We start from the raw sequence: 11,389 nt of genomic DNA on the forward strand, positions 1-11,389 counted from the left end.
TTACCTTCCCGCTGGTAAGCGGTCCCTATTTATCTACTTGCACCCGGAAGTGCTTTCGAACTGCTAGGTTGGCAGGCGCTGGGACCGAGCAGCGGGAGCGCACCCCGCCGCAGGGATTCGAACCGCCGACCTTTCGATCGGCAAGCCCTAGGCACTGAGGCTTTTACCCACAGCGCCTACACAACGCTAAACACTCTTGCTGTATGTAGGTTTTATTTTATTGGTTTTTTATCTTCTATTTTGGAAATGTACATCCGGTTTTGTTTTCCTTTAAATTTTTTGAGGGCCCCCAAGAGAGTGGGGCCCTAAGCTATAGCTTGTTTAGTTTATACGTAAATCCGGCACTGGCCTGGGTGTTAGTGGAAGGCTGGGGGGACACATCACATTCCTGCTGGGACAGTTTGTGCACCTTTGATCCCCTGCACCCTGAACTCAGCTGTCACCTAGTTGTTGTTGTTGTTTAGTCGTTTAGTCGTGTCCGACTCTTCGTGACCCCATGGACCAGAGAACGCCAGGCACTTCTGTCTTCCACTGCCTCCCGCAGTTTGGTCAAACTCATGCTGGTAACCTCGAAAACACTATCCAACCATCTCGTCCTCTGTCGTCCCCTTCTCCTTGTGCCCTCCATCTTTCCCAGCATCAAGGTCTTCTCCAGGGAGTCTTCTCTTCTCATGAGGTGGCCAAAGTACTGGAGCCTCAGCTTCAGGATCTGTCCTTCCAGTGAGCACTCAGGGCTGATTTCCTTCAGAATGGATAGGCTTGATCTTCTTGCAGCCCATTGGACTCTCAAGAGTCTCCTCCAGCACCAGAATTCAAAAGCATCAATTCTTCGGCGATCAGCCTTCTTGATGGTCCAGCTCTCACTTCCATACATCACTACTGGGAAAACCATGGCTTTAACTATACGGACCTTTGTTGGCAAGGTGATGTCTCTGCTTTTTAAGACGCTGTCTAGGTTTGCCATCGCCTTTCTCCCAAGGAGCAGGCATCTTTTAATTTCGTGGCTGCTGTCACCATCTGCAGTGATCATGGAGCCCAAGAAAGTAAAATCTCTCACTGCCTCCATTTCTTCCCCTTCTATTTGCCAGGAGGTGATGGGACCAGTGGCCACAATCTTCGTTTTTTTGATGTTGAGCTTCAGACCATATTTTGCGCTCTCCTCTTTCACCCTCATTAAAAGGTTCTTTAATTCCTCCTCACTTTCTGCCATCAAGGTTGTGTCATCTGCATATCTGAGGTTGTTGATATTTCTTCCGGCAATCTTAATTCCGGCTAGGGATTCATCCAGCCCAGCCTTTCGCATGATGAATTCTGCATATAAGTTAAATAAGCAGGGAGACAATATACAGCCTTGTTGTACTCCTTTCCCAATTTTGAACCAATCAGTTGTTCCATATCCAGTTGTAACTGTAGCTTCTTGTCCCACATAGAGATTTCTCAGGAGACAGATGAGGTGATCAGGCACTCCCATTTCTTTAAGAACTTGCCATACTTGTCACCTAGTAGCTGTCCACATTAAACAGCAGCTACACTTCGTTTGGGCCTCCCTTTTGCAGCCCCTGCCTGAGACTGCACCCAATCACAAAATATGTCTAGAATATATTGCTTTTTAAAAGTTGCTGCTTTCAAGGAGGGGGGGGGGGACTATTCTCTATTTGTTACTGTCGGAGAGGAATATTTAAAGGGAACCCGTAAGATGTGCAGTGCGCACCCATATTATATTTATTATATCTATGTTCAACAAGAAGAGGAAGTGGGCGGAGCTCAGAGACCGGAAGAGGAAGTTCCGCTTCCCTTGCCCCACGTTGTTGATTCTGGTGCTGGTTTCCCCAGGACTTTTGCAGAGCCTGGTTTTTGCTGCCTGTGAAGCCGCTGCAGGTCAGTTGGTGGTTGGGGTGTTTCTTTGGGGGGGGGGGTAAATATTTCTTTCCTCTGGCTTTCCTGTCTCCTTGATTTCTATTTGTTAGATCCAGCTCCCGCTTTGTTTAAAAAACAATTTTTATTGAGTTTTCCACTTAAATCATATTCACATGGGAGCTGGGGGCACTGTTATACGGTGGTTCCGCTCCTTCCTCCTGGGCCGTGTTCAGAAAGTGGTGGTGGGGGATGAGTGTTCAGACCCCTGGGCTCTCACTTGTGGGGTGCCTCAGGGTTCCGTCCTCTCCCCCATGCTTTTTAATATCTATATGAAGCCTCTGGGAGAGATCATCAGGGGGTTTGGGCTGGGTGTTCATCAATATGCAGATGACACCCAGCTCTACCTCTTCTTTAACCGCTGAAAGAGGCGGTTATTAAACCGCTTCTTAAAAAAACATCTTTAGATGCGGCCATGATGGCCAACTATCGCCCGGTCTCAAATCTTCCATTCTTGGGCAAGGTGACTGGGCGAGTGGTTGCTGAACAACTCCAGGCACACCTGGAAGAAGCGGACCATTTGGATCCCTTCCAGTCGGGATTCAGGCCTCATCATGGGACTGAAACTGCCTTGGTCGCACTGGTTGATGATCTCCGGCGGGCTAGGGACAAAGGTGAGAGCTGTTTCCTAGTTCTGCTGTATCTTTCAGCGGCGTTTGATACCATCGACCATAACATCCTTCTGGACCGTCTTGAGGGGCTGGGAGCTGGGGGAACTGTCATACAATGGTTCCGCTCCTTCCTCCTGGGCCGTGTTCAGAAAGTGGTGGTGGGGGATGAGTGTTCAGACCCCTGGGCTCTCACTTGTGGGGTGCCTCAGGGTTCCGTCCTCTCCCCCATGCTTTTTAATATCTATATGAAGCCTCTGGGAGAGATCATCAGGGGGTTTGGGCTGGGTGTTCATCAATATGCAGATGACACCCAGCTCTACCTCTTCTTTAACCGCTGAAAGAGGCGGTTATTAAACCGCTTCTTAAAAAAACATCTTTAGATGCGGCCACGATGGCCAACTATCGCCCAGTCTCAAATCTTCCATTCTTGGGCAAGGTGATTGAGCGAGTGGTTGCTGAACAACTCCAGGCACGCCTGGAAGAAGCGGACCATTTGGATCCCGTCCAGTCGGGATTCAGGCCTCATCATGGGACTGAAACTGCCTTGGTTGCGCTGGTTGATGATCTCCGGCGGGCTAGGGACAGAGGTGAGAGCTGTTTCCTACTTCTGCTGGATCTCTCAGCGGCGTTTGATACCATCGACCATGACATCCTTCTGGACCGTCTTGAGGGGCTGGGAGCTGGGGGCACTGTCATACAGTGGTTCCGCTCCTTCCTCCTGGGCCGTGTTCAGAAAGTGGTGGGGGGGGGATGAGTGTTCAGACCCCTGGCTCTCAGTTGTGGGGTGCCTCAGGGTTCTGTCCTCTCCCCCATGCTTTTCAACATTTACACGCAGCCGCTGGGAGAGATCATCAGGAGGTTTGGGCTGGGTGTCCATCAATATGCAAATGACACCCAGCTCTACCTCTTCTTTAAATCAGAACCAGTGAAGGTGGTGAAGGTCCTGTGTGAGTGCCTGGAGGCGGTTGAAGGATGGATGGCAGCTAACAGATTGAGGTTGAATCCTGACAAGACAGAAGTACTGTTTTTGGGGGACAGGAGGCGGGCAGGTGTGGAGGACTCCCTGGTCCTGAATGGGGTAACTGTGCCCCTGAAGGACCAGGTGCGCAGCCTGGGAGTCATTTTGGACTCACAGCTGTCCATGGAGGTGCAGGTCTATTCTGTGTCCAGGGCAGCTGTTTACCAGCTCCATCTGGTATGCAGGCTGAGACACTACCTGCCTACCGACTATCTCACCAGAGTGGTGCATGCTCTAGTTATCTCCCACTTGGACTACTGCAATGCGCTCTATGTGGGGCTACCTTTGAAGGTGACTCGGAAACTGCAATTAATCCAGAATGTGGCAACTAGACTGGTGACTGGGAGTGGCCGCCGGTACCACATAACACCGGTTCTGAGAGATCTGCATTGGCTCCCAGTACGTTTCCGAGCACAATTCAAAGTGTTGGTGCTGACCTTGAAAGCCCTAAGCGGCCTTGGTCCTGTATACCTGAAGGAGCGTCTTCACCCCCATTGTTCAGCCCGGATGCTGAGGTCCAGCGCCGAGGGCCTTCTGGCGGTTCCCTCATTGCAAGAAGTGAGGTTACAGGGAACCAGACAGAGGGCCTTCTCGGTAGTGGCGCCCACCCTGTGGAATACCCTCCCTTCAGATGTGAAGGAAATAAGCAGCTATCCTATCTTTAAAAGACAACTGAAGGCAGCCCTGTTCAGGAATGTTTTTAATATTTAATGCTGTATTGTTTTTAACACTTGATTGGGAGCCGCCCAGAGTGGCTGGGGAAACTCAGCCAGTTGGGCGGGGTATAAATAAATTATTACAGTGGTGCCCCGCAAGACGAATGCCTCGCAAGACGAAAAACCCGCTAGACAAAAGGGTTTTCCGTTTTGGAGGTGCTTCGCAAAACGAATTTCCTATGGGCTTGCTTCGCAAGACAAAAATGTCTTGCGAGTTCCTGTGGGTTCCCCCCCTTTCCCCCCTTTCTCTAAGCCGCTAAGCCGCTTATCCGCTAAGCTGATAAGCCGCTAAAACCGCTAATAGCGCTAATCTGCTAAGCCGTCAATGGGCTTGCTTCGCAAGACGAAAAAACCACTAGACGAAGAGAATCGCGGAACGGATTCTTTTCGTCTTGCGAGGCACCACTGTATTATTATTATTATTATTATTATTATTATTATTATTTTGTTACATAATTCTGTGGCTTAATATATTACTCTGTAAGAGCACCGACCTCCTTCCCTCCCTCTTTCTGACTTCCACATAACTTTCCATATTCTTTGCATTTCTATAAGTACTTATTTAAGGTAAAGGTAAAGGTACCCCTGCCCGTACGGGCCGGTCTTGACAGACTCTGGGGTTGTGCGCCCATCTCACTTAAGAGGCCAGGGGCCAGCGCTGTCCGGAGACACTTCCGGGTCACGTGGCCAGCGTGACATCGCTGCTCTGGCGAGCCAGAGCCGCACACGGAAACGCCGTTTACCTTCCCGCTGGTAAGCGGTCCCTATTTATCTACTTGCACCCGGAGGTGCTTTCGAACTGCTAGGTTGGCAGGCGCTGGGACCGAGCAGCGGGAGCGCACCCCGCCGCAGGGATTCGAACCGCCGACCTTTCGATCGGCAAGTCCTAGGCGCTGAGGCTTTAACCCACAGCGCCACCTGCTTGATCCAGCTGGGCTCTTCTTCCTTGATCACTTACCAAAGGGATGTCTGTACTTTTCAATGAAATCAAGATACTTCGCTGAGGCTGGTTAATAATAATAATAATAATAATAATAATAATAATAATAATAATTTGTACCCCGCCCATCTGGCTGGGTTTCCCCAGCCACTCTGGGCGGCTTCCAACAGAGATTAAAAATACATTAAAACATCAGTCATGAAAAACTTCCCTAAACAGATGTCTTCTAAAGTCAGATAGTTGTTTATCTCTTTGACATCTGGTGGGAGGGCGTTCCACAGGGTGGGTGCCACTACCGAGAAGGCCCCCTGCAACTTCGCTTCTCGTAGGGAGGGAACCGCCAGAAGACCCTCAGAGCTGGACCCCAGTGTCCGGGCTGAATGATGGAGGTGGAGACGCTTCTTCAGGTATAATGGTTATAATATTTGTAGTGGTGATAGCCCATGAAAACTTTTTATGCTCTTCCTTTGTGCGTCAGGTATAGAGATAGGGATATATAGCAAGAGCTAAAGAGACACGGTAAACAGTTTAAAAAATACATATTTTTGTTGCATCATATGGTATTATTATAAAAGCCAGGTTTTTTTATATAAAAGTCAATATTTTCTGTGCAGTCGATTTCCAGCAGATGTTTGTGTCCCCTTACCTAATCCTTCTAAGTGGAGATGGCAGCGATTGCAGCTGGGGTGTTTTCCATGGGCCCAGCCATTACACTCCCATAAACTGTCATAGTAATAATGATAATAATAATTTTATTATTCTTACCCTGCCCATGTGGGTTGCCTCAGCCACTCTGGGCGGCTGCCAACACTCATAAAAACATAATAAAACATTCAACATTTAAAAACATCCCTGAAAAGGGCTGCCTTCAGATGTCTTCTGGAGGTTGTATAGTTACTTATCTCCTTGTCATCTGATGGAAGGGTGTTCAACAATGGGAATACCTTGGCAGAAAGTACGCTGTATATCCATTTAACTATTCTATCCTGCCAATTAGCTACATAGGATTATCTTCTCGTCCATTTCCCCCCTGTTGCTAGTGGTGTTGTCAAATATTCGGCAGGGCACAATGCATGGTTTTGCGGGGTCTGCATTTTCCTTCTTAGGTCACAAGTTGTCTGGACCACATATTCTGCAGTCACTGGCTGAACTGCTTACTCAGGGGTGTCGTCTTCTATTTGTCCCCGTGTCAGTTTCAGTTTATTGGTTAATTTTTCTAGTAGGGCTGTTTCCCATACTATTTGGTACCATTGGTCCATGCTTACTCCTGACAAGTCAGAGAGAAGCTTAGCTAAACACGTTATAATCAATTATAAACCAGTTAGGTTCCGGGCCCAATTCAAAGTGCTGGTTTAGACCTACAAAACCTTACGCGGCTCAGGACCACAATACCTCTTTTCAAATGTACCTCCCCAAACCCTGGGATCATCTTCTGAGGCCCTTCTTCGTGTACCTCCTCCACGAGAGGTCCGGAGGTTAACAACACGAGAACGGGCCATTTCTTCACTGGCTGCCCTTTTAAAATGGGATCGGATGATAGTTACTGGTTTTGCATTTTATTTTTATTATGTGTCTTGTGTTGTTATATTGTGATTACAGGTTGTAACTCCCCCCCCCCCCGAGACCTGTGGGTAAAGGGCAATATACAATTTAATAAATAATCAGCATCACGAATATCCTTAAACGCTTAGGAAGCATCGCAAGCTTTCTACACACAATGCAGATATTAAAATGTAAGATAGTTCTGAAGAGGTGTGGTTCAGTGGTAGAAAATCTGTCTTGCATGCAGAGCATCCTAGGTTCAATCTCTGACAGCAGCAGACTCCTGCTTGGATAGCGACTCCCGGTAGAATCATAGAATCTTAGAGTTGGAAGAGACCACAAGGGCCATCGAGTCCAACCCCCTGCCAAGCAGTAACACCATCAGAGCACTCCTGACATATGGTTGTCAAGCCTCTGCTTAAAGACCTCCAAAGAAGGAGACTCCACCACACTCCTTGGCAGCAAATTCCACTGTCAAACAGCTCTTACTGTCAGGAAGTTCTTCCTAATGTTTAGGTGGAATCTTCTTTCTTGTAGTTTGGAACCATTGCTCCGTGTCCGCTTCTCTGGAGCAGCAGAAAACAACCTTTCTCCCTCCTCTATGTGACATCCTTTTATATATTTGAACATGGCTATCATATCACCCCTTAACCTCCTCTTCTCCAGGCTAAACATGCCCAGCTCCCTTAGCCGTTCCTCATAAGGCATCGTTTCCAGGCCTTTGACCATTTTGGTTGCCCTCCTCTGGACACGTTCCAGTTTGTCAGTGTCCTTCTTGAACTGTGGTGCCCAGAACTGGACACAGTACTCCAGGTGAGGTCTGACCAGAGCAGAATACAGTGGCAGTCATACCATTGGTCCATCTATCTGAGTACTAAGCATAAGGCAGTGCAATCCTATAAGCAAAAAGAGACCACGGAGAAGGCAAGAAGGGGGAAGAAAAGAAGCTGGCTGAATGCAGGGTTAATGTCAGCGGATATACCCCAAGACTACAGTCTTCGTTTCAGTCAATAATAATAATAATTTTTATTTATACCCTGCCCTCCCCAGCCAAGGCTGGGCTCAGGGCGGCTAACAAGCAATAATAAAAACAAGTTGAATGAATACAACTTAAAAACAAGATTAAAATACAACATTAAAATATTGAAACGTTAAAATATTAAAATGCAGCCTCATCACAGGAGGAGAAAGGAAAAAGAAAGAGGGGGAGGGAATCAAATTGGCTCCAAGCCAAAGGCCAGGTGGAACAACTCTGTCTTACAGGCCCTGCGGAAAGAAATCAGATCCTGCAGGGCCCTGGTCTCATGAGACAGAGCGTTCCACCAGGCCGGGGCCAGTGTTGAAAAGGACCTGGCTCTGGTTGAAGCTAATCTAACTTCCTTAGGGCCCGGGACCTCTAGGGTGTTGTTATATATGGACCTTAAGGTCCTCCGTGGGGCATACCAGGAGAGGCGGTTCTGTAGGTACGAGGGTCCTAGGCCATGAAGGGCTTTAAAGGTCAAACCCAGTACCTTGAATCTGACCCTGTACTCCACCGGGAGCCAATGCAGCTGGTAAAGCACTGGGTGAATATGCTCCCATGGCAGAGACCCCGTGAGGAGCCTCGCTGCAGCATTCTGCACCCGCTGGAGTTTCTGGGACAGCTTCAAGGGCAGCCCCGCGTAGAGTGAATTACAGTTGTCAAGATATACGAGAGAGAGAGAGACATTGCACACACTTTTGTAAATCAAGAAAATCTTTAATTAAAAATAAAATGAAGCTAAGCTTCTCTCTCTGGTCATTTGCGTCTAGGAGGAAAGATGGTGCGCAAGTTGAAGTTCCACGAGCAGAAGCTCCTCAAGAAACTGGACCTGGTGAACTGGGAGGCTGCCTCCGGGAACCTTGCCGAGCTGCGAGTGCTCCGCCGCTTCCGCTTGCAGCGCAGGGAGGACTACACCCGCTACAACCAGCTGAGCCGCGCAGTTCGGGAGCTGGCCCGCCGTATCCGGGACCTCGGCGAAGCGCCGGAGTCGGCGGCTTTCCGTGCTCGGAGCACTGCCGCTCTCCTAGAGAAGCTGTATGCCATGGGCTTGGTAGCCTCCAAAAGCTCCCTGGAGCTGTGTGACCGCGTCTCGGCCTCCTCCTTCTGCCGCCGCCGCCTGCCTTGCCTGCTCCTGAAGCTCCGTATGGCCCAGAACTTGAAATCGGCCGTCACCTTTGTGGAGCAGGGGCATGTGAGGGTTGGGCCCGAGGTCGTGACGGACCCAGCCTTCTTGGTGACTCGGGCGATGGAGGACTTCATCACCTGGACCGACTCCTCTCGCATCCGCCAGCATGTGCTCAACTACAATCAGGAACGGGATGATTTTGATTTGACTTGCTAATTATCATCTATTTTAAAAGTGGGGGCACCTTTTCCCAATTTGTTAACCTGACTTATTTCTTAAATTTGTACGCTGCCCTTCATCCGAAGATCACAGGGCGGTTCACAACATAATAATGCCAAATTTATACAGAATAAAACAAAAACATCTATCTCTTGTGCGATCCTTGTGGACCACAAGGCCTGGAATGCTTAGCCCAGATAATCTCCAAGGGCCCCAACATTTTCCCCACTTGGCAGTTATTGTCCTGATTAATGTGGATAGCCTTGATATTTTGGAGGGTAACTGTTTACCGCTTCTTGCAATAGTGACTCTGCTATCTGGTTTGTGTGTGTAGATCCTAACGATGCCTGTATCTTATATTCATTTTTTTAAAAAATACCAATTTTGTCCAACATTAATCTAAGTAAGATAAAAACATGACATAAACAAAAAAAAAGAAAAGAGGTAAGAAAAAAGAGACAGAGAAGCGTTTCAAGAGGAAATAAAAAATATAGTGTTCAGAGATTAAAGAACTTCCAATTCTTTATCTGTCTGCTATATATAAACAATGTGGCTGGGGAAGCCCAGCCAGATGGGCGGGGTATAAATAATAAATTATTCTTATTCTTATTAATCACTTTATACATGCCAATGTAACACCTAACAAAACCACTTTCTAGAAACAAACATCATCTTCCATCCCCAAATCCAAATGTCATTATTTCATTTTCTCATCACTTCATTTTCTTATATTCTTTTATCTTATATTCCGATGGCAAAGGTTGAACTGCAATGGCACCTTCTCTTTACTTTAGGAAAAAAACAAAATGACAGGCTTCGGACTTGGATAACACACACACACACACACAGAGAGAGAGAGAGAGAGTCTCCACCAGAGGGAGGTGGTGGACTAAAAGTTGTTGGCGCATGCTTGGAAAAGCAAATGGACTGGCTGGCAAAACAACACTCCATACAAATACTCTATATCAAACATTCTCTGTGCCATAGACATCTTACACCAGAAGTTAAATAACGGATTATATTTGACTGCTCCCTAGCAAACAACCCCAAATCTTGATCCATCTTTAATTAAAAAGCCAACAACCAGTATCATTCACTTCTGATCGCGGACTGGATGGCTGCCCACAAGTAATCCACACAGCTATTCTTTTCAAGAATCTCCCCCCTCCCCTGGCACCTCCGCAAAATAATTTCCTCTCTGTCTCTATGGTAACACGTTCCTTGATAGTACAGCAGAAGTCATTCCGCTGCTGAATTTCTTGGCTGGTACCTCAGTCTTTGAATCAATGCTTAGTGTTTTTTGCATTTCTCTCTCACTGCTCTGCTCTGCTGGCCCCAGTTGTGAGCAAAAAACCTTTCCCTCCCTCAATATTTCTCACTTTGACAGTAGCTTTGTCACCATAATGTGTTTTGAGATGACTTGTTTCGGTTGGGGGGAACGAGATTAGCGTTCTGTGTGTTTCACTCACTTAATATGTTTAGAACTTTTATCGTCTTTTTGTAAAATTGACCTTGGCTTTTGCCAAGTTTAAAACAGAAGCATGCACCTATCAATTGCTTCTGAAAACAACAACAACAACAATAATTTTATTTATACCCCGCCCTTCCCGGTTCAGAAAACCGGGCTCAGGGTGGCTAACAACAAATTTAAAACACTTAATTGATGCAACAAAAACCAGCATAAAATACAGTATAAAACGTGAATAACAATAAATTCTGAATTCAAAAAACAATTTAGGGGGGAAATCCATCCAATAAACATTAGATGATCACCAGGGCTAGCTGGCTAAATTAATCCTATTTGGGCCAGCGAGGAGACCAGGGGAGAATTAGCTGTGGGATCCCAGAGCCGGTAATCTTCATATAAAGGGGAGGGGGAGGGAAGGAAGGGGAATAAAAGATCAGGCTAAGTTCAAATTGAAAGCCAGGCGGAATAGCTCTGTCTTACAGGCCCTGCGGAAGGAAGTTAAATCCTGCAGGGCCCTGGTCTCATGGGACAGAGCATTCCACCAGGTCGGAGCCATCACTGAAAAGGCCCTGGCCCTACATAACAACATGTAGCCACGGAATATGATTCTTTGGCTATCCGTTATTTTCTTACTGCATTTATATGCCACCACTCCTCCAGGGAGCTCAAGGTGGTGTATTTAGTACTCCTTTTCCCCATTTTATCCTCGCTGCAACCCTGCAAGGTAAGTTAGGCTGAGAGTGGGTGACTGAACCAAGGTCACTTGGGGAGCTACGTGGCCGAGTGGGGAATCGAACCCTGGTCTCCCAGTGCC

At 47.5% G+C, this 11,389-nt stretch overlaps 1 protein-coding gene across 1 annotated transcript; it reads left to right on the plus strand.

The window, feature by feature from the left end:
- The first annotated feature begins 1,734 nt into the window (after window positions 1-1,734).
- On the plus strand, window positions 1,735-9,793 carry IMP3 (IMP U3 small nucleolar ribonucleoprotein 3). The gene is made up of 2 exons (XM_079963118.1): window positions 1,735-1,878; window positions 8,533-9,793. Exon 2 carries the CDS (start codon window positions 8,541-8,543, stop codon window positions 9,102-9,104), a length of 564 nt encoding a protein of 187 aa, XP_079819244.1. The 5' UTR covers window positions 1,735-1,878; window positions 8,533-8,540; the 3' UTR covers window positions 9,105-9,793.
- Window positions 9,794-11,389: the final 1,596 nt, after the last annotated feature.

This window comes from Podarcis cretensis (genome assembly GCF_951804945.1).
Source record: "Podarcis cretensis genome assembly, chromosome: 1".
Lineage (NCBI taxonomy): Eukaryota > Metazoa > Chordata > Lepidosauria > Squamata > Lacertidae > Podarcis > Podarcis cretensis.